Below are 27,715 nucleotides of genomic sequence, written 5' to 3'. Positions count from 1 at the left end.
TTTTCTTCAAATCTTATAACACATGAAATTTCTTAATAATTGCAGCATTTTTTTCCGTCAATTTAAACAGAAGATATTTTGAATTAATTGTACATTTTTTTAAACTGAAACCTGAAAAGTTAACATTTTCATTACAAAAAAATCTATTTTAAATATATACTCACTGCTTCACAGAACAAATCACTATTGTACTGGAGCTATAGCCAAAATGTTTTTATATGTATACCAACCTTATTGTAAAGGCTCCTACCCTTGTAGGTGATAACGTAAACTGTACTAGTCTATGGTGAAGTTGGTGATAGAGTATACTTATCCACCAAAGAAAAGGTCAACTCATTCTCCTTGTCTAGTATTCCCCTTGAACATTTTATCTTAATCAAAAACTCATTGTCGATGAAGCTTCTGGGCCAAATAATATTTCCCTAAGGGTTTTGAAGGAAGTTAAGGATTGGATACGGTGTAAATTGTACTTGGTGAGAGATACATCATCAAGCAAGGAGTATTCCTTTATCCAGCAAAAATGGTTTTACAGAAATATTGTATTGAGAAATTCCTGGTGTTTCTTGCTGTAGTGATGCAGGGGTCAACAAACCATATAAATTAAATGGTGACTATAGCAGTGTGTCATACCTTATAAAATGGGTGAATACTTACATGAAATATATACAAAGACACGCAGATTCAAGTATGAATCATCCCAGACCCTAACTGAAAATCTTGTATCCACCCCCTGGCAGCCTCAGTGACATTGGCAGAATCAAAATACTTATCACAGACTGTACACCTGTTTGACGAATATCTCACAGCCCTCAGTCATACAAGTACAAGCCAGTCCTGACTCAAATAATTCATATTTTCTCATTGCTTATTTAGGCTTGTAATCAATAGTTTATTTAAAACCTTAGAGTAATATAATATTTTTTATATTTAATAAATTAAAATTATGACATAATAAATTATGCAATTTCAGTTCACAACTAGCATTACTGGAAAATTTCCTTCTCTACAATGTTGACTGTGAATGCACTTTAAGCATGGTACGGTTCGGTGTAATATTGAAACAGCTTTATTAATCTTTAGTAAGTGTCAGTTTTAATGCCATTTCAGGAAATGAAGCTTCCTATTGAAAGTATTATCAGTATGGTCAGGTATTGGCCAATAACAGGTACAAACATCAGTATCAGTTTGTAAGAAAGATTTTATTTTTCAGTGTAAGTATTTAATATAATCATTGTTGGTATCATTGCAATATAGTGTAAGATTATATTTATTTTGATGGAAAGCTTGTAATAACAAAAATGACGATGTTTTTTTTCTTCTTGTAATATAGTGGGGGTAATAGACGGAAATTGTCTTTAGCTCTTGCCTTGATTGGAACACCAAAGGTGGCCTTTTTAGACGAACCAACTTCAGGAGTAGATCCAGTTGCTAGAAGAAAAATATGGACTGCTTTAGAAACAATCAGGGCTTCTAGTGGAATGGCTGTAGTTCTTACAACCCACAGGTCTGATTATTTTGTATCAGTAAATGATGACAAGTATTTAATTCTAAAATAGTACAAACAGTAGCAAGTACGATTTAGTAATTAATACATCTTAAGAGACATATCGCTGAAACACAATTAAAATCTAGTCTAAAATAAATGTTCCTTAAAAAATATAAACATAAGTTTGTTTTTTATTTATGCGCAGAGCTACATGAGGGTTATCTTCACCAGCCACCCTTACTTTAGCAGTATAAGACTAGAGAGAAGGCAGTTAGTCATCGCCACCTACTGCCAACTTTTGGGCTACGTTTTTACCAACAAATAGTGGAATTGACCATCCCATTATAATACTCTCATGGCTGAAGGGGCAAGCATGTTTGGTGTGAAGGAGATTTGAACCCACAGCCCTCAGATTACTAGTCAAGGGCCTTAACCACCTGGCCATGCTATGCCCCAATAAGCATAAGAAAAAAAGAGGAATGGGTGGTTTCTCTTTTATTTTGCTATATATTCATGTCCCAGTGTTTGTTGCAGATTGGGTTGTTTTGTATGTTTTTAAGCACACCTAAAACATTTTTTTCTCTGCTTGGTGTTTCATTTTGTTAAGTTTATACTTTATAAAATGTTATCCTCTTAATATTTTCAGTTTTAGTAGTTTTCTATTTGATTGAGTTAAACTGCTGAATAATTAATTTTTTGTACTTAGCAATCTGTTTTTGTTTCTTTGATATACAACTTTATGTAAACTGATACAGAGACAGAACTATTGAAAGTGAATGTTATGATGATATACAACTTTATGTAAACTGATACAGAGACAGAACTATTGAAAGTGAATGTTATGATGATATACAACTTTATGTAAACTGATACAGAGACAGAACTATTGAAAGTGAATGTTATGATGATATACAACTTTATGTAAACTGATACAGAGACAGAACTATTGAAAGTGAATGTTATGATGATATACAACTTTATGTAAACTGATACAGAGACAGAACTATTGAAAGTGAATGTTATGAAAATTACCACCATGAATTTTGAGTGTCAGGTACTGAAAGTACTAGCGTAGTTCATCAGCAGTGTGTAATTTATTGTTTTTAAACTTCTTGTATTATATGTATCTCATGTCTTTATAGCATGGAAGAATGTGAAGCACTTTGTTCCAGACTAGCTATCATGGTCAACGGTCAGTTTCGATGTCTGGGAGGAATACAGTACTTAAAATCAAAGTTTGGCCAAGGATCAACTCTGATTGTTAAACTGGAGAGAGATAAAGCTCTGGACAATAATGTAGTATCATATGTGCAAGAATTTGTTCAACAGAAATTTCCAGGATCTGTCCTGAAGGATGTCCATCAGGTTAGTTACGAATGTTTACACAGAAACAATATTTGAAATGCTTCAGTGAAATGGTAAAGTCATTAAAACTCAGCAGGTGCAGTTTCAGTTGAACAAAAGTGATTGTTCTGTTGCAAAATCAGTTATAAACTTTTATTTGAATTATGTCATAAACTATCTGTGTTCACTGGACAGTGAAATGTGAAACAAGGTGTTCATAAGCTTAGTAAATAAAGAGTAACTTTTATTATTATATTGTAGTATGCCATACCTGTTCTTTGGTACTTTTGAAAGAAGAAATATTTGTGTATTCTTAAAACCTTCCCTATAATTATCTATGGTTTCATAGAAAAATGATAAATATCTGCATTCCAGGAACACTTTTCTAACGGAGGTGCTATAACTATATATACTCTGTATACAGTAGAAGTTATGTATTAATTTATAATCAATATTGTGTTATAATATGTTAATATTACCAGTAAACTTGCAGCACCACTACACCACCAGTTCCCACTCTATTGAGTAGCACTGAAATAAATATAGTTCTGTCTATACCTATTGTACTAAAATTAAGTCAAAACTTAAAGCAAATGTCACATAATTGGAAGGCTTTAAGATTTTTTCTCCCCATAATACATACTGTATATAAGTGTAGCATGCTGTAAAGTGAATAAAGTGTACAATTCTCTGAAATTCATTTTCACATGCTAATAGTAATATATGTATTTAATTTTAAATTGAAATGCTGTGATGTTTTTCATAAACTTGCCACAAAACTTTATTTAGTGTAAGATCACATGTTTCAGAATTCTGCTATATGTGATCCATCTCATGTTGTGTTGTTTTTCTGCTAAAGTAAATTGGAGGAGGTATTCAAATATTTCTTGTTTTGTGATTGTTAGGATTTTGAATTAATATAACAATTAATATTCTTTTAAAATCATGAATTTTGACTTTTAAGTAGTTATTCAACAGCACTTCAGTAACTGGTTTTCATATTAATATTATATTAGATTTATTAAGGTTGATTAACTTAAGCCATCTAATATTTATGTTTCATAATACGGTGAAATACATTTTTAAGTTATTTGTTTAGCTATGTTTTGTGTGCTGCATTACAAAACAAGCCCAAACAACTACTGTAGTCTAAATTTTAATTTTAGAATAACCTGCTAAAATAATTAATGTTATTTATTTTGTTTCAACAGGGTATGCTTCACTACCATATCACAAATATGTCCATCTCTTTGAGTTACATTTTCAGTGTCATGGAAGATGCCAAACAAACGCTCCATCTGGAGGACTATCTAGTTAGTGACACTACATTAGAACAGATATTCTTAACTTTTGCTAGATCTCAGAGAATTGTTGCAGAAAGGAAGTAATGTTAGAAAACTACACAATTAATAGTCACTCCTACCATGTTCACTTATTTGTGATTTTTGTTAAGCAGCCTGTCATGTCACTTTTTATATGGAAAGTGAAAAACCTACATTAAATATGAAAGCAGTATTTTCATAGTATTTCCATGTCTGTGTTTCAAACACAACACCTCACCAGAAAATAACGTACTTATCAGTAAAATCTGGCCTATCGTAACTGAAGTGCGTAATTTGTTTTTGAATAACTTATTAATGCAATGATTATTCTGTAAGAAAACATGATTGTGTGCATAAAGAACTGTTATATTTTAATAGGTGCATTACCTAAAAAATTCACTTTGTGATAAAAAAAAAATTTATTTAAGTCAAAATTAAAAAGTGGTTTTACGTATTTGTGTAAAATATTTAAACTTAGTACTGTTCTTTATTCTTTAAGAATGTATGTTATTCACATAGTGATTTAAAAAAAAGGAAATAATTTATTCTTTTATAGAATTGATAAAAATGAATATTTTTAAGAAGAGTGAATATTGTTGAAATAAAATTTGACATTTTAAGGTTTCATTGATTGATTGTCAATAAGTAAATGTAAATTGTCAAATTGAAACGTGTTATTAAATAAAAAATAATTTTTCATCTGAAAAGGTATTATAATGAAAATAGTGTTAACTTTTTCCAGAAGATGGCGATATATACATTACGTGGGATGGTTGATAGGTGAACATTGAATATTTAGCTTCTTCTTGCATTAGGCAATAGATTTGATAAATAATATGTTAAGAAAATATTCTTTCTATGCAGATAAGTTCAAAAATTAAAATAATATGTAGTTTTCGTTCATAGGTCAAATACACATAAGGAATTTCATTACAATACTGTAGTTAATTCTAATGTTCACAAATCAGAAGAGGATTAGATCTTTTTCTTAAAATGCAGACTGCATTAGCTCTTCTTTTTCTTCCTGCTTGAAAAACCTGAAGTTTTTTTTTCTGGCAATCTTATTGTGGCCATGACTGACCTAGCTAATAAGTATACAAGTGAGAGGTCATTCACCCTCCACCAAAAAGGTTTAATTGACCAAACTGTATTTAGTTAGTGTTCCTATGGTTGATTTGCATCAATGGATATTTATGATTTGAAGCCGATAAAAGGTGTTTGACAATTTCCACAAAAGGAAATATTAGTTGGATGTCAGTTTATTGTCTGTGTTGTAAAATTGAAATCATGCTAAACGATTAAATAGTGCATTAGCCAATTTCATTATCATAATACAGAAACATATCAAACAAAGCGTAAATATTTAATCAGATTGCAAAATCCAACATTAATACCAGTTTTATTTTCAACTTGGTTCATAACATAAAAATATATTTACAAAAGAGGAATGCTTGTTCTGGTCACTATAGAAGTTGATTGATGCTTATTAAGCAACAATAATTAAATGCTAAAAAAAAGGAGAGGGGTATTCGAATATCTGTTTTGAGCACAAAGCTATTACCAATTATGGGTTTCAAGATCCAGTTTTTTAGCATTATAATCCCAAACAAATCAGTGTTGTGAATTATTTCACATGGAATTTCAACTAATATGTGAATTTATCTGCATCTTATATATGAACTGTTGGAAAGCTATTCAACTGAAACTGGAAAGATGGACCACTGTAATCTGCTAGTTTGTACATCTTTTTGTTTTGCTATATTGGGGTCACAAATTTTGTTCCATTCCATGATTTCATGATATGAGTGTAATAATATGGATCAAATGTATAATTCTAAACCAAGGTAAAAGTTTAAAAAACAAACAAGAAAATCTGGAATAAAAATGCCCTATGTGCAACTTACTGTAATTTTCTATATTAGTGAAATGGATAATGTAGGTTGATGTTTTTTATGTGCCCTAGTTAGTGAGAATCTGAACTTCAAAGCAGTTGTTGTAACCATAAATATAGGAATAATAGTGGGACTAAAGTTCATATCTCAGTGATTTGACAGTATAACTTATTTCTGAAAACTCTACCAGTTATATCTTATACTATGGACAGGTTTTTTACTAGGAACTTAAACATCTTTGTAGTAATTCAACAACTTAGCTAAGAAATTACCACAGTATCTCTCCTCAGACTCGGAACTGATCAGACTAATATTGTATCACCATAAAATAAACTGCCTGTGAACAGTTGCTAATTCAACAGATTAACTAAGAAATTACCATGGTATGTTTCTTCAAATTTGGGATTCCCACAGTCTAACATTGTATCACCATACAGTAAATTACTCTAGATTCAGGTCACACCTACAGTTACAACAATACCTGTAACTTCCATTCCATCATCGGACAACTATGAGCAATCACTAATGTAAACAATCGGAAAAAACTATCTCTGAATTTAAGAAAAACAACTTGAATATAATGAATATTTATTTTCATAATTATGGAAGATTGAAATTGGTAATTATTAATTATCAGTATTTACAAACACTTCAATGTCAATGTTTTTTGTGTGTTTTCTTTCACGTTAAATTGAAGAAAATGTCATCTAGAATGCAATACTTGAGATATGCATGTTTAACAAATTCATATTCACAAAATAAGCAGTGAGGATAGCCATTAGAGAAAAATACTCCAATCTATTTCAGATCCTGCAAGTAAAGACAATAATGTGTAATATCTGATGACTAAAAACTGGTTTTATTGTTCAAACATGCAATAAATGTGAACCACTACTCATTATTGTACTAAAACCTGTTTTCTAAAAGAAAATTAGAAAATAAATATATTCACGCAAAGCCTTATTGCACATATTTTTACACTTTTATGAGTGCAAAAATGCCTCTTAAGAGTCATATTATGAAAATTATTGATGCCAGGAATGATTCAGAAATGTGTGCCATGTATAACAAGTGAAAGGAAACATTCTGTTGTTACTGATGTTGTGTTGTAACATATATTATTTACAAATAACTTTCTGTAAGACTACTGTAACTAAGTCTATAGTAACGAATCGTTTTGTTTTATTGATTAAAGTTTTATCAATAATATTGCATTTTATATCAAACTCAATTTTGTAGTGTTTTGGTATGTGATATTTGTGACAGGTCTGTCTTTAAATTTATATCTTTGTGATTTTAAATTATAATAATTGTCTGTTTACTAATACATGGCTTGTACATGTTTTATAATGTTTCTTAAGTATTATTCCTAAAAGGAATGATTATATATCTATAATAAAAACTAACGATACAATGTAAAGGATAAACGGTCTTTTGTTTTCTCTTTCAGATTATTAATATATACCATATGTGTTTTAATTTATTTAATTTTTAGATAATATAGAGTTTAATCTGTCAGTAGAAAGACCTGAATAGCTTATTGTGTTTAGTTTTAACAATAAGATTTTATTTTCCCAGGTAAGGAATAGCAAGTGTTAGAAGGAATTTAGAACATGACTTGATATTATTTGGTTTGTTTGTTTTTGGTTTTTTTTAATTTTGCACAAAGCTATTAGCTACTCAAGGGCTATCTGTGCTAGTCATCCCTATTTTAGCAGTGTAAAGCCAGGGGGGAGGCAGCTAGTCATCACCACCCACTGCCAACTCTTGGGCTACTCTTTTACTAACAAATACTAGGATTGACCGTCACTGAAAGTGTGAGCATGCTTTGGTGTGACCAGAATTCCAACCCACGACCCTTGGATTAGGAGTTGAACGCCTTAACATACTTGGCCATGCTGGGCCCGAAAGAGCAAGCATGTTTGGTGCGATGGGGATTCAAACTCGCGACCATCGGCTTACGAGTCGAGTTTCTTAACCACCTTGCTATAGATGTAATGCTTATTATTATTTGGTGGAGTTCTTTTCCTCTGCTTGCAGAATTAAACTTTTACTGGTTTGTTCGCATACTTTGAAAGTTTCTGCCAAAACTAAACTAGTCTTAACTCTTCTTCTCAGAACCTACTCAGACTACATATCCATTCATAAAGAAATAACTTTCCTTCAACACACATTCATAAAAAAAAGGGGGGTCCTTCATCTTTACTTAAATTTATCACACAACTTTCTTACTGAAAAACGTACTCTGCTGAATAATATTCAGTCATGTTCCAAATTCCCTCTAACACGTGTTATTCATTTCCATGGAAAACAAAATGTTGTTAAATCCCACCTCAATAAGCTACTCAGATTTTTCTACCCCCATCTTAAACCCTGTATCATCTTCAACTGGTCACTTCATATCAGTAAAATTTCACTCTTACATTTAATTGTATTTCTGTTTTAACATAGCCAACAAACTAGTAACTGACAAAGAATGTTCTGATATACTGTTTTTAGCTTATTTTTTATGATGGATGCATGAATCACAAACTTCTTAAAAAACAAAGCTTGATTGTTAAAATCTGTTTACAAGTGGACTTAATGTGATAATAATAAATGCTGGATTTGATGTAACAGTTTTCTGATATTTCTGTGACTAATGTCTAAAGAGTTATTAGCTTATGCACAACTTTCCATTTAAGTATATCACAAATAACAAATTCAGTTATTTTTAGAAGTGATAGTTTATCACAGATTTGTTTGCATAACTGTTTTTGAATCATATGTTGTGTAGTATTATTGTTATGAATTTGTGATCATTATATTACTGTGTCGTTTTAATAAAACCTTTGAAGTTTTTCTCATTGTTTTAATTGTCTTATTGCATCATAACATCTTATAGTGTGTGGAACATTCTAGGCCTCAGTAGGTCTATAAATACGTGTGTGTGTGTTTTCTTATGGCAAAGCCAAATGAGGCAATTGCAATTAGCTGGGTCCACCGAGGAGAATCGTACCCCTGATTTTAGCATCGTAAATCTGTAGACTTACCACTGTACCATTAGGGGACATAAATACATGAAGCTTGAGTTAGTTAATTATATAAAATAGTTAGATCTGGTTAATATGTTTGTGAGTTTAACCATTAAGAGTATACAGTGATGATCTTTAAAGTGAAATTATCAAGTTGTATTATAATAATAGAGTAGAGAAAATGAAGTTGAGTTCTAAAACAACTAAACCAGCCGATGTGTACTTTGACAAAAAAGAAACAATTAATTAAAGCTCTGGATACAACTTAGACAACTAGCAATATAACATTTGACTAGTTATAATACATTATTTTATAACACATGGGCTTTGTTTTTTTTTTGTTTTTATTGAAATTTATCACCAACAAGTCAAAAACGTCTACTGTAAAAATTCTGTCCTACAAAACCTTACATCAGTGAGCCAGTCAGTATATACAGTGATAAATAGCAGTAGAAGTACACATAAATGACAGCAGCAAAAAGCCTACATGTACAGCTTTAGTGGGGGCGAATTTTTCGTAGAAGTCACAACTACACTATATAATTATTTTAGCTGACTTTTATTTATAAGTTGACAGAGAGGGGTGAGCAAACTGATCTCAATGACTACTCATGAAAGATTATTAAGCAACTTTAAGACTTAGGGAGAAAGGAGAGAAAAAATAGACTGAAAGTAGAAATTGAAAAAAAATGGAAAGGGCATAGATAACAAAAGTAAAAAGAAGAGATACTGAAACTAAACAAACAAAACAACAAATTGAAATCACCAAGCTTAACTGAGAAAAAGATGGAGGACCCAAGGATGACAGTGGGGTCAGGAACAGCCAACCCAAGGTACATAAATTTGATGAACAGAAGGAAAGATTTGCCCAAAGTCTAAACTGGGACAGAGGAGACTGGATAGTCTGGAAAGGCCTACACGTATATGTGGACACAATGACAAAAGATACCATGGACTGTAGTAAGTTAAAAGTGGCCTTGTTGAAATGTTATGGACTTACAAAAGAAGGTTTTTGCTGAAAATTCAAATCTGATACTAAAAAAACTGTACTTCAGTTTGTGGTATGTCTATAATGATACTTCACAAGGTAGAATGATGTGGCCGAGCATGAAGATAGTTTCAAAGAACTGACAGGTCTATTAAAATGTGAACATTTTATGATCACATTCTTCACTAACGTCATTGTTCTTAAATGAGAGAGAACTAAAAGATGTGGAACAGGTAATCAGGCTGAAAGAATAGTATGTGGAAGCCCATGGAGAAAGTATAACTGGCAAGTCCAAGAATAATTAGTTAAATTCGAAACCACAATGGCTGACAAAAACAAAATACCACCAAAGCAGAGAAGAAATATTATGCTTATTATGAAATGGGGCACATTACAGGTGAATGCAAGCCTGTAACCAACAAGCAATAGTAGAAATCTCAACATAAAGCAGCTGGACTTACCTACAAAGGTGGTGCTAGCAAGAAACAGAGTGACTGTCACCATGAATACCAGAAGAAACGGAATTAAGTCAATTTGTCAAATTCGTCATAAGAAGGAAATGCTATCACCATGATTAAACAGTATCTGATTGATGGTCGGCTTAAGTTAGCAAATGGGTAAAATGTGTCTAGAGATTTGAAGTATACAACAAATCACAACATGCCAGTGGTTGAAGACTATGTTGGGGACAAGAAAGTGGAAGCCCTACGAGACACTGATGGGCAAAGTACATTGGTGTGTGCTGATTGATGGGATATAAAGACATTCTTCACTAACATGTTCTTAAATGAGAGAGAACTAAAAGATATGGAACAGGTAATCAAGCTGAAAGAATAGTATGTGGAAGCCCATGGAGAGAGTATAACTGGCAAGTCCAAGAATAATTAGTTAAATTTGAAACCCACAAGACACTGATGGGCAAAGTACATTGGTGTGTGCTGATTGATGGGATATAAAGAACAGAGGACTGGAAAGGTAGGCTGTACTGAATCTTTCAAAAATGTTTTACTGATGAAGTTACACACCTCATGGTACTAACAGAGTACCAGACTCAAGTGATGAAGCTAACTCACGAATTAATTGTGGGAGGATATCTTAGAGCAAAGAAGAAGACAAATGGAATCACCAGCAACTTCTGTTGGCTGAGGATCATCAGATGTGTGACAATATTCTGCAGGTCATCTGACACCTGCCAAAGCACAGTACCTAGAGGGAAGGTATCCATGTTACCACTGGGTTAGATGTCTCATACAATAGCTGTTCAACAGAGTAACTGTGGACTTTAGCTTCTGCATCTGACTAGGACATTTTGTATGTGTTGGCAGTAGTTGACTGTACAATCTGCTACCCAGAAGCCATAGCACTGCCAAATATAGAGACAAAGAGAGCAACAAAAACCCTCCTGAAAGGGTTTTACAAAATAATCCTTCTAAAATAAGTTTTATGTGAGACAGAGTGACCCAGTTTACCTCAAAACTGATTCAAGAGGTGCACAGACTCATCAGCACTTGGCAGCTTACACACAGACTCATCAGCACTTGGCAGCTTACACACAGACTCATCAGCACTTGGCAGCTTACAGCCTTCAATGTAATGAACTTTATGAAAGAGTTAATGGAATCATAAAGACCATGATGAAAAAAACGTATGTGAGAGACCACATGACTGATACAGATATTATTTACTTATCAAGAAGTCCTGCTGTAAGTACGAGATTTTTCACCTTTTGAGTTATTGTAAAGAAGCACAGTACGAGATCCAATGCAGGTACGAAAAGAATGTCTTCCTCTAGTCTATAACTTCAGAATTAGGGATGGTTAGTTCAGATAGCTGTCGATTAGTCTCATGCAAAATTCTACATGTTAATGAACAAAACAGCTTAGCCTAAAAGTCAAAAAGTTAAAAATATATATTTACAAAGCTTAAGCTAAGAATACAGCTTAGTTTAAGCTTTGTAAATATATAATTTTATTTTTATCTCATAACTCCATATAAGTGAACCAATTGAAATTTCTCTGAAACAGCAAGTGGGAGCTAGACAACCTGGACAGTTTATCGCAATTTAAGAGAATACTTGTGGGGAAAAAAAGCAAAGGTAATCTTGCTATAAGATTGTTCTAAGCATCATAATATTATAGAAGTGAGCCATATACTAATTAGAACAATTGTGAGCAGCCTCTAATTCAGAGAACATCTATTTGAATGTAGCAAATTTAATTATAACATCCCATTACCAAGACAAATTAAAAAAACAGTAAAATGTATTTTTAAGCTAACCATTTATAGAAAGGTAAAATAAAAGTAGAAAAATCATATAATATGTAAGACATGCTCTTCAAAATTAAAGAAATATAGACTTATAATAATTCATTATCATTTGATAAATTCAAAATTCACTGTTTTAGGTTTATCCCTTTTATATTTACAGCAAATACACATCTTCAAAATATTGGCTTTTCAACAATAACAAAACAAATAGTTATGTTATTTCTTTGTAAAATTCTTACAAATTCTCACCCTTTTAAAGCAAATAAATCATTTGGATATTTATAAAATGTATGATCTTTTTTATCTCTGCAATTATAAAATATTAATTTGCTACAAAGCAAGTAGCATTTAGTCTTTGGTTGTGTATTTAAGTTATTAAATATAGCATGAGATATGTTACATCTGAAATGGCATGGCTTAGGTGTTAACAGAACGGGCTGTGAACCTTAGGTTTCATTTTTCTTTTCTCATTGGTGTAAGTTTTCATTCCACACTTTAAGGTTATAGTAATATAATTAGAGCAGTGGTTACATCCTGCTATTCAACTATTGTAGCCCAAAGTGGATGTTGTTCAGTGAATTCCTATCATTCAGCCTGTCAGTTCAAAATTAGGTGTGTTGCTAGGTTAGCATAAATAACCATTTTATAGATTTGTGTGAATATCCAAAACAAACAAGATTTTTACATCTGGAGTATTCTTAGCTTCACTGATTTCCATAATAATAAAAGGTAGGATGCTGCAAGATAACATGAGGTTCAATGGAAAATTTATCAACGAGCTAAAGTCTGACTGACTTTTTTTTGGCACAATGAAAGAGACTAAACACAAAATTGTATAAATGAAGTATATTAATTTAACCACAAAAGAAAGTTAACAATTAACTGCAGTGAAGTGTTTAGAAGTTCTTGATGAAACCTCAAGGGCAAGTAACCTTAATTAGGCCTTCCTCAACAGTTAAATCTCTCAAATAAGAATAAATCTAATATGAAAGGTCACAAATCTGTATCAGCTAAAGATCTTCGAAAAAGGAAGAAAAATATCTTTAAAGCAACAAATCTTTATCTTACTAAACTTATCTAACAAAGAATATTAGTTACGTTTAACATGTTCTGTGCTACAATAATCCTTTTTAATAGGAAACACTGGTGACGTTCTTGGTGATTCAACCAGTTTTGTTGATATAACCAAATAGGAGGAAATAATAATCAGTGATGACGAGAAACCCACTTGTTGAGAAAATTTATATGCAAAAACGGCTCGTTTGGGCTGAGAAAACACTTTTTACATAGAAGAGCGAACAACGTTTCGACCTTCTTCGGTCATCGTCAGGTTCACAAAGAAACTTCTTTAGACCGAAGAAGGTCGAAACGTTGTTCGCTCCTCTATGTAAAAAGTGTTTTCTCAGCCCAAACGAGCCGTTTTTGCATACAAATAGGAGGAAATTTAGTGGCTCTCTATTGACATTCCTATAATAAAAATAACTTGAAAAATGCGGGTTCGTTTGTCGTTGTTGTTTGGGGGGGAGGGAGAAAAAGGATTTCTAATAACTCGGGGAAGATAAAACATACTACATTCTCCCCTTTAATTTCATGCCGACTCTAGTTTAAAAAGCAACTAAAACTGGTTAACGTATTAGTATAAAAAAAATAAAAGAAATCGGCGCTACCTGCCCTCACCCCTGTAAAACACTTGTCCAACACTACACAGCGACTAAACGCGGAAAACAACGTTACGAAAGAAGGTACCAGAAGTTACACATAACACTTGTTTAGTTTAAAGTTATTACCTTTATTTTGTATACCTTTTTTTTCCATCCTTAATGCAAACGTCATCGTTAAATAACTTCAGTATCAGGTTTTTTGCTTATCATTGTGGGATGTGGTAAATATCAAAACATTATGGTACTTAACCATAGTGCTGGCTGCTTTGTCATAAAAACTATTGTTTGAGCCAACGTGTCAAACTATGTAGCTATATTTTGATGTATTTAAACTGTTCATTTTGTGTTTAATATTACGACATGTAAAAAACGTACCATTGAACAAGTCTACGTTAGTTTATATTCATCCGACTAACAATCCATTGAAATCGTAACTTGCTCACTAGAACATATCATACGGTTACATGTTATAAATTACACTACTGAATTAATAAATTTTGTTCGGTTGCTAAATGCAAAAATACACAAGAAGCTATCTGTGCTCTTCCCATCATAAGTATCGAAACCCAAATTTTAGTCTCGTAAGCCTAAGATTTGCCGCAGAGCCAGTGGGGGAGAGCACTTTTAAAATAATTGATTGGTATTTTGGAGAAACTGCATGCAGCTAAAAAACAAACGACGAAGATGAATAGATTTTGCTAGGTCTCATAAACTGATTCAATTGACAAACTGTCAACCTGATGACATATCTGTAAAAAGAAAACGCATTTGGCTCATTTGTTTTGGATGATCAATGTTTCTTGATGACAAGATTATCAGTTTTCTTACAGCATTTGGACATATCAACCACCACGAATTGATATCTAGTCGTATATATTCTTTTGCACGAGAACTGTTACATGTAACAAAATGAAAATGGAATGATGATATTACCATACTATATTTAGACGGCACACATATTTATATGAGGCAAAGTGTCAAGATTATATTCCAGAAGCGACATTGCAGGACATTTAAACCACAACTATTTATCAAGTAAATGATGATTATATTTTCTTATGGTTATAATATGTCGCTCTTTGGTCTATATATATATCTTGCTGATTATCTTGAAATTATTTATTTCATATTTCAAAATATGTTAAATACGTGACTATTGAGGACAAAAGACTTGTAAGGAAGCTTTGGTCTGTTCAGGGAAGTGAGTGAAAAATCACAGATGTCATTCTTTCTGCACTAGGGATGTTACCGTTGTGTATAAAGGACTTGTCACAAAACTGCTTTGGGTGATAGAAACAATGAATGGTCGCACAAAGAACTGAATTCATTTTCTGACATTTCCTCTACTGTTGTTGCAAAATGAAAGCTGGAACTGATAAAACAATCCAACATCTTCCAATAGATTATATAATTTGAAATTATTTTTCGCGAAATATAGTGATGAGAAAAAATTATGGAAACGACTTTGGGCTCTCTATGGTTGCCTGGAGAACACATGTAGCCACTGGTATATACCAGATGAAGTAGCCAGGTGGGTTAAGACGTTCGATTCGTAATCTGAGGGTTGCGGGTTCGAGTCCCCGTCGCTCCGAAAATGCTCGCCCTTTCAGACATAGGAACGATATAATGTGACGGTCAATCCTAACAGTTGACGGTGGGTGGTGATAACTAGCTGTCTTCCCTCTAGCCTTACACTGCTAAATTAGGTATGACTAGCGCAGATAGCCCTCGTGTAGCTTTGCGCGAAATTAAAAAAAAACAAACCAGATGAAGTAAACAGTTTCGTACACATACACGTATTAGCGTCTATCTGAAGACAAACTAAAGAACATGTGATTAATATAGAAAGAAACGACATTCTCCATGTAAAGTTTATTCTCACTGAATTCATCGTAATAATATAGGGTGATATTTCTATTTGGGTACGTTACTTACACCTCACAAAATCGCGTTATAACAGTGATGATCAAATCCCACTACGTAGTCTAAGAACCTACTGGTTCCCAACCTTTACATAACAAAGGACTCCTCTTATTATTATATTTTTTCTCCACGAACTCCATGTTTTTGAAACATTCAGTCTACCAAACAAACTGCTTTTATTAATTAATAATTAACTCGTTTACTCATTTTTCACTATCAAATAAAAGACATATAACTGAGTGTGCAATGAAAAAACAGCAGTTATATTGGCAATGACATAGAAAATCTCCACTAGTTTTATCATTGGACCCATGCCGTATGAATGCAAGCAAATCAGCACTGTTAGAAACATCTCTACTTTCTAACTGCAAAGAATAACATCGACTTAAGCACTCTTCACCGCTACCTCCCTCTTAACTCTCTCACTCACTACAGGCAGTTCAAACTGCGCATGTCACGACGTTTTAGTGAATAGCATTCAAAATTTATTAAGCTACTTAATTATCATGGTATATAAATTTATATAACAAATCAAAACAATCTCAACTCCTCTCGTGTGAGAATTGTAATTCTTGTTCTCTGGTCATCGCCCCTTCTTTAATTTATTTACCCTGAGAACTATAAAATTTGATTTAAAACATTCTCTATAATTCTATCATGGGTTAATTGAAGCAGTAATTTCATATCCTTCAGTCTTATGTTTCTTAGGTCGATTCCAACTAAATTTATAACAAATAGAAAGCTTAGATTTCAACTCATAGATTGCCATATTCTTTTTAACTGTTCGTTATATAGATAACTGACATTTTTGATTTATGAGAGAAAACAAAATTCCCACGAATTCGCGTGTGTTTTTCTTACAGCAAAGCCACATCGGGCTATCTGCCGAGGCCACCGAGAAGAATCGAACTCCTGATTTTAGTCTGTAAATCCTTAGACTTACTGCTGTACTAGCGGGGAACACCACAAGAACGCCTCGAGGAGCTTACTTGAATTGTTAACGGCTTTACTCGCATACTTAGAGAGCCATAAAAACTGTGATAGTTAAAGCACATGCTCAGCTTTTTACGTGTTATTATTCTGTTTCCTGTGTGCATTATTTAAGTATCGAAAATAGTTCACGACACCCCCAGTATTACCTTTGCGGACTCTTGGGAGTTTGGGATCCCCGGTGAGGAACCACTGGACTAGTTGCTTTCTTGTCTTATTTGTGCAAAATGAGGGACGACCGCTTCAGATGACGCTTGTGTAGCTTTCTACGAACATCCGAAACAAATGAAGGAGAGCATCCAATCAACAGTAGCTACCGCCAAATGGGTCTTGTCCTTTTCCAGGAACGTAACAGAAAATACAAAGAAATTTAAAAATTCGAGATACTTTCAACTGTAATGTTGTTGTTTTTCAAAACTGGTATTTAAGAGATTTTGTACATGAAGGACTATAATTATGCTCAGAGGAGAGAAATATATATATTATTTTTACTTCGTTAGCAACTCTAATCCTTAATACATGTGTAATAAGAATGTTGAAAATTATTTTCTCTCAGTTAAGATTAATAATAATTTATCCACAACAGCCCTCCGCTAGTACAGCGGTAAGTCTACACATTTACAACGCTAAAATCAGGGGGTACGGTTCCCCTCGGTGGGCTCAACAAATAGCCCGATGTGGCCTTGCTATAAGAAAAACACACACCTTCACATTTGCCAGGTATACAGTTTTGCTAAACTGAGAGGGCGAGCCACACACTCTTACAAAACGTCAGCAGACGTATCGATCAGTTAGTTTGGAGATGTTGGGTGGATCAGAATGTCGTGAGGAATAAAGGTAAGATTTCATAAGAATTCGTGGTTTAATTGCTTAACAAGCTACACCAGTATCAACATTAAAACACCTAAAATATTTCTATAATGATCCTTTTAAGGTTTTTGTTTCTTTTTGTTGCTGTTTCGCTCTATTTGCACCTCTGACTCTGAACATAAGAAGCAATCAACCACTCTCCTGGAGACTCCGTTATTTGGAAAAATCAAATTCAAGCTTTTTCAAGTCGAATAGTTTCATTTTTTTCTATAAGTTGCATCTCAAAATATTAAAATAGCTATTTATTTGTATATTACTTTTGTTTTCCAACAATGATGGTAATAACACAATGAAAGCGCATTTCCCTTTATTATTTTACACTGTTATTGTCAGTGTTACACTTATAAGTATTATTGTTCCCTATCACAATATCTATTCTCTGTAAATTAGGAGCTACAGTACGTAACTCTAATGAGGTGAATGTCCAACGTTCATATTGTAGTTTAGTGCATAACCGCAATTTATAACCAGCTCCTTATCAAGTAAATGTTGAGATTGACCGTCACATTATAACACTTCCATGTTTAAAAGGACCAGCATGTTCAGTGTCACAAATCGAACCCGCAGATTGCAACTTAAGTACCCTAACCAACAGAACATGTTAGTACCATAAAATACAGTGGAGGTAATTATCCGTACATGTAGTAAAATAAGTGTACTTAAAGCTCACAGAGATAGGTCGAAACTTACAAATTTGCACCAACAAAATACGTTACTAAACCACCTAAGATTTCTCTGAAGTTTATATTTTTGATAAGTGTGGTGTATTACATAAGCTTATACTGTTATAAACTGAAGACGAAGGTTGGGACATGAATATTATAAATTAACTTATCACACTTTAGCTCCATCTGTTATTTGATATTTCAACCAATAATAGAATAAATTGGATAATGACTAGCATGAGCTTGTAGTTAGGATGCTCAACTTGCAATCTGTAATCAAATATGCTTGTCCTTTCAACCGTGGCGGTAGCGTTATAATATGATAGAACAGGGGTCACCAAACCTTTTTCACAGGGGGCCAGATTACTTGGAGAATGAGAAGCACGGGCCACATGATCATTATATTCAATACTCATAAGCTAGAACGAAAGTTCTCTGTAAAAGACTTAACACCAAGTTTAGGATGCCACATTAGCCATGTGGGAGTAGCATGGAATACACACATATAATAAAAAACAAATAGAAATACAACCAGCATTTTTATTTACCAAAATATTATCAAAGAAGGTGACATCAGTAAAAATAATTGTCACATCGCACATAGTGAGTACATATCTGAATTACACTAAGCCGCAAAAAAGTTAGTGAGATTTATGAAATTGGCGTTTGGCTTTCAAAATATCTTCAATGTTCGGTTTTCAATTGCTGCATCCAATAATTAGAATTGCTTTCAAATGTTCATCAGTCAATCTTGATCGATGTACCGACTTCACATACTTCATTTTTGAAAATGCTTGTTCACAGATATAAGTTGTTCCGAACACTGATGCTAACTGCTTCAGCTTTGGAAAATCATCTTCAAGTATGCAGCTGTAAAATTCAATAAGTTGCCCCTCTCTGTGTTTTGCTTTCAACAGGTCATTTCCTTGCAAATCGATGGCCTCCAGCTGAAGTTCCACCGGCACGTTATCAATGACACAATCAAAAGGATTCTGAAAAAGGAGAATGTCACTTTCGACTCTGCCGAGATTCAAAAATCTCTCTAAAAGCTGCTTATTTAAATCACCAATAATTTTTTTCTGAAACCCCAGGTTGACATCTTCTGTGATTCCAGCATTAAACTCATTGAAACACTGAAAATGAGAGAGGTTTCCTCCTTCCAAATGTGCTTCAAACAATGACAGCTTTCCCCGAAATCCTTTAATGATTCTATAGAGATCACAGACAAGGTTATTCTTGCCCTGAAGTTATAAATTCAATTCATTCATGTGGGATGTGATGTCAACCAAAAATGACAACTTTGACAACCAGGTTGGATCCAACAGAAGTGGATCGGCTCTGTATTTCTCGATAAGAAATATATCTATTTCTCTTCTCAGCTTATAAAAACGAGGCAAGACTTTACCGCAGCTGAGCCACCTCACCGCCGTTTGTTAAGGCAAGTCACAGAAATCCGAATCAATTTCTTCAAGAAACGCCTTGAACTGGCGATGATTAAGTGCATGACCCCAAATGGAGTTCACTGCAGAAATGACTGGTTTCAGTACGCAAAAAATATCTAAGTCTTTTCCACAGAGTGCTTGCTGATGTATGATGCAGTGTATGAATAGAGCGCTTGGGAGTTGAAGATCTTCCAACTGTTTCATGATCAGCCCCACTAGACCCTTCTTTACTCCAGCTATGTTTTTCCTCCATCAACTGTTACACCTCTAAGCTGATTCCACTGAAGGTTATAGTCTTGCAAAGTTTTATGCACTTCCATGAAAATGTCTTCTCCAGTTGTTCTTCCGTGCATGCTGCAAACTGATGCCAACTTTTCCATGATCTGAAAATCCAAATTAACTCCACGAATGAACACGAGAAGTTGTGACCTACTCGAGAGATAAGTAGACTCATCCAGTGCCAGAGAATACCATAGGAAGTTTCCAGCTTTTTGGCGTATCTGTAATGCGATGTTCTCTTCAAGTTCTTCTGCTCTCCGTACAAATGAAGTTGCTGAAAAGCTGATACTTTCAACGAAATTGGCTTTTTCAGGACACAGCTCATTTGCTGCTTCTATCATACACTCTTTGATGAAGTTGCCGTCAGTAAAATGTTTTCCTCGCTCTGCCATCCTATGCACTATTTTGTAACTTGTACGAGTGACAGATTCATTTTCAGCAAACTTTTTCGTGAAGAGATTATTTTGAGATTGAAAAACACGTTTCATGGATTCAAATTTCTCAGAACGGAACTTTCCTGAAAATTTCAAATATGTTGATAGATGTTTTGTTTCATAGTGACACCGAAGATTATACTCTTTCAAAACGGCAACACTTTCGGTGCATATCACACAAGTAGCTTTCTGGTTTTTTGTTTTCACAAAGAAGTACTTTTCTCCCATTCTTCATTGAAAGCACGACACTCAAAGCCAACTTTTCTTCTTTTAAAAGCAGCCATAACGATGGATGAAAAAAAAATAGGGTCTGAAAATGAAAAACACAGAACGCTGTGAGAAAAGTATTGTACTGGTCCAATAACGCACAAACAAAATATATTGAAACGTACGTTTGTCACGACACTTACCTAAGAACGAGTTACAAAAAGCGCATAACCCGACTACTAAAAGAAATGAGCTTGCTGAAGCGGTAACCCTAGACCGCTGAATTTACAAGACGAGTCGATAGGACGAGGGTATAAGTCTGTAATTGTTTTCGAAATCCTAATGCTTTCATAGATACGTGCCTCGATATGAATAAACGAGCAGCAATTTTCATATTGGTTAAAAATTCGCGTGACAGCCTTGTTTCTTTTTATCGTAAGTTTGCCAGCTTAAAGCGACCATCGGTGTGATTTATTTTGTTATGACAGTCGGATTTTTGATGAAATGTCACTTTTTATTTCCAAACGGCTAGCTGCTGGAGTGCCGGACAAAATGACCTCAAGGGCCGTAGTTTCGTGACGTCTGCTCTCGTCTATCACTGCTAAATTAGAGACGACTACTAGAGATAACCTTCGAGTAGATTTGCGCGAAAATCAAAGCAAAAGCAAAGGAAACAAAGAACTAGATGAATGAAAGTGTTATTATAATTAGCTTTGATTAAATGATTTCACCAATGCGGCTCAGTAACTACAAACAATCCAAAACACACTCCTCACAACTACATACAGAGTTCCAAGAACTATATCATCTCAGTTCATTCACAAATACTCGAACATACCAACCATACCAGATAGACTCCTATATAGTATAATAATGTACTTTAATAAGAATTGGATGAAAAACGAATTACAATGCGAACTAGACAGGTACCTCAAACATGATGAAGCTAGTCCTAAATATCTCTCCCCAGTTAACTTATATTTTAAATATAAAAATAAATAAAATATATATATATTAAATAATAAAAATAATAAAAATATATATATATATATATACACACACACACACATATATATATGTATATGTATTAAACAATAAAAATAAATGCCACCAACAAACTTGACATTCCGCTGATAGAATAAAATAATCACTATATATGGGCCACAATACATGGACATTTCCCTGAAAAGGATCAAAATAATATTCAGTTCTACAATTATAAATACCAATCCGTCAAGAACATAAGTACGGGGAGGAGGAAGAGGTCATAGAAAACTTGACCCTCCAGGGTATGAACTTTTCTTACCCAAACACCGACAGACATTCGAACCGAACTAGATGAACATGTAATGTCCAAGCAAGAAGTTTTGTGCGCCATCTACTAGTAGGCTAGTGAGCGAGCAATGCCATGTATATTTCGCAGCCGTGTGGAAAATTGAAACTTGTAAATAGAAAGAAATCACTATTTAAATGTGTGTTTGTATTGTGATGAATTTCAAACTTTCACGGTTGGTAAATATATTACAGCATTTTTGTCGAATGCGATTTAAACAAAACGCATAGTATTTCTAATAACGTAAAAAACGAAATTCACAACTTGATAGCCCTCGAGTAGCTTTGTGCGAAATTCCAAAACAAACAAACAAATTTACGCTAGATTATTTCTCCAGAACTGTATAATTTACTACATATATCAACACTACCGGGAAACGTGGATTTGTTTATTATTTTTAATAAAGATTTCAACTTAAGCTCAATATTTGAATTGAGAAGTTGAGTGTTCGTATGTTTTTGCTTCTTTCATTATAAAAAGTGTTTAATTATCACGCCGTTTCTTGTTAAAAAACACACAAGCTGATTTAATTACTTTAGAACCCAATTGGCAAGATGGATTATTTTTCTCTACTCTTATCACAATAGTATCAGTGAGTAATTCACTTACGTTATCCAGTGGGTTATCACAGTTGTATCCTTAACTTTAAATAATTGTCTCCTTTTCGTCAAAATTCACATAGGCAGGTTCGGTTATTTTATAACACCCTTATCACTGTTAAACTGTGAAACTTATATCACTTATGTAAGGTTAACCACACACGTGCTAATTAACTTCCCATATTCTAACTTTTGTTTTAACTGGACCTTACATGGTCGCCTGTATTTATACATTTTCTAACTGAAGCCTAGAATTTCTTACAAACTAGGAGCTGATATGATGTAACAATACTCAAGAGAATTCGAGAAAGATGACGTCAACAGTTTGCAACAATTGAACTACACACACACATCCAGTACACATTGTACGACTCTTACCAAATTGCGTATCGAAATTTGTTACCTTTCGCTTTTAAAATAATTACTTTTAACACTGTTGTCATGAAAGCTAAATAATCATTAAATAACAACTATTACACTAAAAAGTCTTGGATATCCTACGTAGCGCATGCGTCCTGAGAGGAGTGTCATTATAGAATTATATATGTGATACAAAACTCTCTCTTTATTTATATCATAAAGCATCTTAGGAGTAGTATTTCTTAGTAAGTCTTATCAAGTTCTTACGCTAGTTTAAAGTTAACAGTCCAGTTAAGGATCTGTCTGTTTATTTTAAGTTAATCACAAAGCTATATAATGGTCTATCTGTACTCTATTCACCACAGATATTGAAACCTGGTTTTTAGCGTTGTAAGTCTAGAGACATACCGCTGTGTCATTGTGGGGCCCTTACTTTGTGTTGATAAAATTTACGTATTGAATAAAACTGTTTTAGTTTTCTCTATATCTTACATAGCATCCATTTTGTTTCTTTCTATTTTGCTTTTAACTCAGTCAAAGTTGAATAATTCAGATTTATTATGTTACACATTTTCTGTTGAGCCCCATCTTAATCTGTCGACCGATTATTTTTAATTATGGAAAATTAGTGCATTTACACTATACCTGTACATAAACATCACAACAGAAGCTGTAGAGGTTAGCCATACAAGACAAACAAAAATTAATAATGAGAGGTGTAGTATTAAAAAAAACAATAACTGTTTCGCTTCATCACCTAAAATAGGAGTTTGTCCCAAAACTAAAAGTACGTATGAAAAAAATGAATTCTTCAGTTTACACCCGAATTCAAATATCTTTAATAAACCAAACTCTCCGAGTGTCACATAACATTCTGGTTACTTGTAATTTCTTGTTTCCACTGGTAGGACCTCTTAGCACACATTCTACCAGTCTGTCTTTATCTTGGCGATAAAGTGGAACAATAAACAGAGAGCAACAATTCACCCAAGATAAATTGTCAGAGAGCTAAAATATAATTTTTATTATTGTCAACCAGGATGCGTGCAAGGCGTTATAAACGTTGCTAATTTTGTTTGCAGATTGTTATTAAAACCGCTTCATATATTTTTCTTTATTTAAAACAGACTGACAAAAATAGATCTGAATATGAAATGTTGACTGGGGTGATGGCGTCGCACGTTTGGCAAATTTCGCAAGGCCCAAGCACCACAAAATTTAGCACTAAATCATTGGTAATAATCTGCAAGGAGAAACGCTATTATTATGTCTAAACATCTGCCGTCTTATTAAATACTGTGTAATTGTAATGCGATGTGGTTTTCAGTGACAACTCTATGAACAAAAAAGGGTAGAGTGTCCAGATGATCACCAGTGTTCACCCGTGCAAATAATATAACTTAACAAACGAAAAGCTACGTATTGGGAAAGTTACATTCAATACATTTATTTTACTAGAAAGAGAAATATAAAATTGTGTTTAACATTTCACTTCCTGCGTCCAGGTCCTGTACATTTTTATTTTGGAGAAACAGAACATAATAGAAGTAACATTTTTCTAAATACAATATTTTACAGGAAAACCACATGTACTTTTATGTTTTGACACTTCTATAAGTCCCTCGTCAGTATAGCCGTAAGTCTACGGAGTTACGACGCCAAAATCAGGGGTTCGATCCCCCTCGGTGGACTCAGAATATAGCCCGATGTGGCTTTGCTGTAAAAAAACACAAACACACACTCTTCCACAAACTACACTGTGTACTTTGAGATATGTACGGATTTTTTTTTCACCATTGTATCGCAAGCACATGAAAAAAAAAAACCAAAGAAAAACTAATGTTATACGGAAACAGGAGAATAGAGACATTTAAACTGGACTTAAATTCTAAAACGAGATAGATGATGTTGCATACATTTCTTGATGAACATCCATATTTTGGTTCATGATATTGTACGGGTTGTTGTTGTGAAATTAACCACAAAGATACATAATGGGCTATCTGTGCTCTGCCCATCACGAGTATCGAAACCCGCTTTTTAGAATCATAAGTCATCAGATATACCGCAATATTACACCATTGTGTAAGCATTCATTAATAAAAGAAGTTTCAGAGCAATTTTTCAGAGTATTTGGAAGGTTCGATATCTAAATTTGAGCTCAAACACTTATGGCAAACGAGGTGTATTTGTTTTGTGTTTTAATTTCGCGCAAAGCTCTACGAGGGCTATCTACGCTAGCGTCCCTAATTTAGCAGCGTAAGACAAGAGGGAAGGCGGCTAGTCATCACTACCCACTGCCAACTCTTGGGCTACTCTTTTAATAACGAATAGTGGGATTAACCATCACATTATAACACCCCGATGGCTGAAAGGGCGAGCATGTTTGATGCGCCTGGGATTCGAACCCGCGACCCTCAGATTACTAATGGAACGTCTTAACCCACCTGGTCATACCAGGCCTTAAATTAGAAGAAAAAAGATTTTTACCCTTCAGATATTAATGTGTGTGTGTGTGTGTTTTCTTATAGGAAAGCCACTATTACCTGGAGAGTAAAGATCGTCTTTTCTCCAACTTCATTGTTAAAATGTGTTTCAATGGTTCATTTTTGTGACTTTCAAACAATGTCAAAGTTTATGAATACAGTAATAATAAAAGTATGTTATTGTTGTAGTGTAGATTCACAAATTATATGGTTTAAGCTTTTGTGAGTTGATTCATTGAAATTATTATATATGTTAACAATCTCGTCACATGTAAATTATTTGATATTGTTGAGATTAAGTTGCTGTGAGTATTGCATTTGAAATAAATACTAATTTCGCGCATCCATATCTCTTAGACATCTTTATTCGAGTGCATTCTGACAGTTGTTCTTCGTTTCGTGCAAGTCTTATGCTTGTAGTTGTGATATTTTTGTAAACCTGATGGAGGAGTGTCGTCATCTTGCACTAATAATCTATCTTAGAAAAAGGTTAGCTACCAAAACGATTGTTTTATACAGTTAGGACTTATTCTTGTTTGGCCTTGTTTCTATGGCATTACCATTATGAATAAAGTCAAACTCATTTCAAGTGTTTGTTTGAGATCAAAGTTACATTACATTGAGTTATCTGCTATGTCCAATACAAGAAACCGAACCCCTGTTTTTAGAGTTGTAAATTCATAGTCTTGCTGCTGTTCCAACAGAGGACCATTCCAAGTGATGGTACTAAGAATTTTGTAAAAGTTCACTCCTTGAATATGTTAACTGATTTAAAATGATTTTTGACGTACCATCAAGCACATAATCCGATGCCACTGTAGAGTTCTGAACCTCATCTTACTCTTGTGCGGGTTGGCTTGCTTGAAACTCTCTATCTCTCTCTTTCTGCTCTAACACAAAGCTTACACAATTAACGATCTGTGCTGTGGCCATCACGGGTATCGAAACCTCTTCTTTTTTTAGCGTTATAAACCTAGAGAGAGCTAATCAGATCAGCCGGGTACATGGGTCCCCCTCATAAGAAATGTATGAGTCTTACATGACTGTCAGTGCTAGTGGGATGGTGTGGACCACAACTCGTAATGAAATGACAAGGTTACCCAAAAAAGTGCCCATTCCACCTCTGTCATGCACGTGAAACATCTATGCGCCATTAAGTATTGACGGCACTTGCTAGTTTTGCTATAATTATAATTTCTTTGGCAGGTTGTTTTAAATAAAGTGCATAGACATGTTTTACTACACAGTCAGTCTGATTATATAATGTACGTCTTAAAGATTATTATCTATAGACTTACAGTATTTCTTATAAAATACATAATAAATTTATGTTAGTACCAAGTTTGGCCTGATTTTTTTAAAAAGTAAAATATTATGTTTGTCTGTCAATTCCTACTGATACAATGTTTGCTTACAAGAATGTTTCCTGGTTAATCGTATCAGTATTTGTTACAAATTTGCAGCCCAACGGAAATTTAGCAGCAAGTCTGAGGTGCTCAAGTTATTACGCTAAAATTAAATTTTGATATGTGCGATGGGTACAGCATAGATAGCATACTGAGTAGTTTTATGTTTAATAATAAACAAACAAACTTAGCAGCAGATGGTCAAAGTATGTAAAAATGTGAGACCTACAATCTATTTAAAGCCTTCATAAATCCTGTGTCAAAGTCATCATCACTTGATTGCAACAGTTAGTCGAATGATACAGCCCTCTATACTCCCAAAGATCGAGTTTGTACTAATGTAGGTATTGGGGGCGTAAGAACGCTTACGGTTTACAAGCTATTTGTTAAAAGTAGTATTTTATAGCCGCGTAGAAAGATTATTTGCTATTCCTAATTAGCACATATGACAAACATTAATTTAGTGATAATAATTATGTAATGAAAATATTGTTTTCGTCTTTAGTTTAAATTTCTTGGCATTCCTATATGCTGAAAGTATTGTCTTTCTAATAATATTATACTTAACTATGAACAGCGAAGATATACTTCAGCGTTTTGAACCATGATAAATAGCCACTCTTGTATGTTTTGTTCAAACAGGGAAAACGTACTACTATAACTTACAATACGCAGGCGCAAAACATCAACGTGATCCGCGCTGCGGCATTTTCGTACGACGCATCTTCTAGGCACCTAATAGATTA

The 27,715-nt window shown here is 33.7% G+C and overlaps 2 protein-coding genes across 5 annotated transcripts in view; both read left to right on the top strand.

Annotated features, from left to right (window-relative positions):
* Positions 1 to 8,886, top strand: part of LOC143229743 (phospholipid-transporting ATPase ABCA3-like) — an 89,509-nt gene extending 80,623 nt beyond the window's left edge. For all 3 annotated transcript variants that reach the window (XM_076462495.1, XM_076462496.1, XM_076462497.1), the window contains 3 exons: positions 1,331 to 1,504; positions 2,629 to 2,851; positions 4,042 to 8,886. In XM_076462495.1, coding sequence (XP_076318610.1) covers positions 1,331 to 1,504; positions 2,629 to 2,851; positions 4,042 to 4,218 — 574 coding nt within the window. In that variant the 3' untranslated portion in view covers positions 4,219 to 8,886. The remainder of the gene's footprint in view (positions 1 to 1,330; positions 1,505 to 2,628; positions 2,852 to 4,041) is intronic.
* An 8,717-nt stretch (positions 8,887 to 17,603) lies between these two features.
* The window catches only part of LOC143229740 (phospholipid-transporting ATPase ABCA3-like), a 120,309-nt gene continuing 110,197 nt past the window's right edge, over positions 17,604 to 27,715 (top strand). Inside the window, exon 1 of one of the 2 annotated variants that reach the window (XM_076462488.1) lies at positions 17,604 to 17,725. The gene's annotated coding sequence lies outside the window, so the exon portion shown is untranslated. The remainder of the gene's footprint in view (positions 17,726 to 27,715) is intronic. The other variant, XM_076462489.1, reaches the window with a different exon arrangement.

The sequence above is a fragment of the Tachypleus tridentatus genome, chromosome 10 (genome assembly GCF_004210375.1).
Source record: "Tachypleus tridentatus isolate NWPU-2018 chromosome 10, ASM421037v1, whole genome shotgun sequence".
Lineage (NCBI taxonomy): Eukaryota > Metazoa > Arthropoda > Merostomata > Xiphosura > Limulidae > Tachypleus > Tachypleus tridentatus.
The sequence above is the reverse complement of the archived record's forward strand: the minus strand, read 5'-3'. Positions and strand labels throughout refer to the sequence as shown.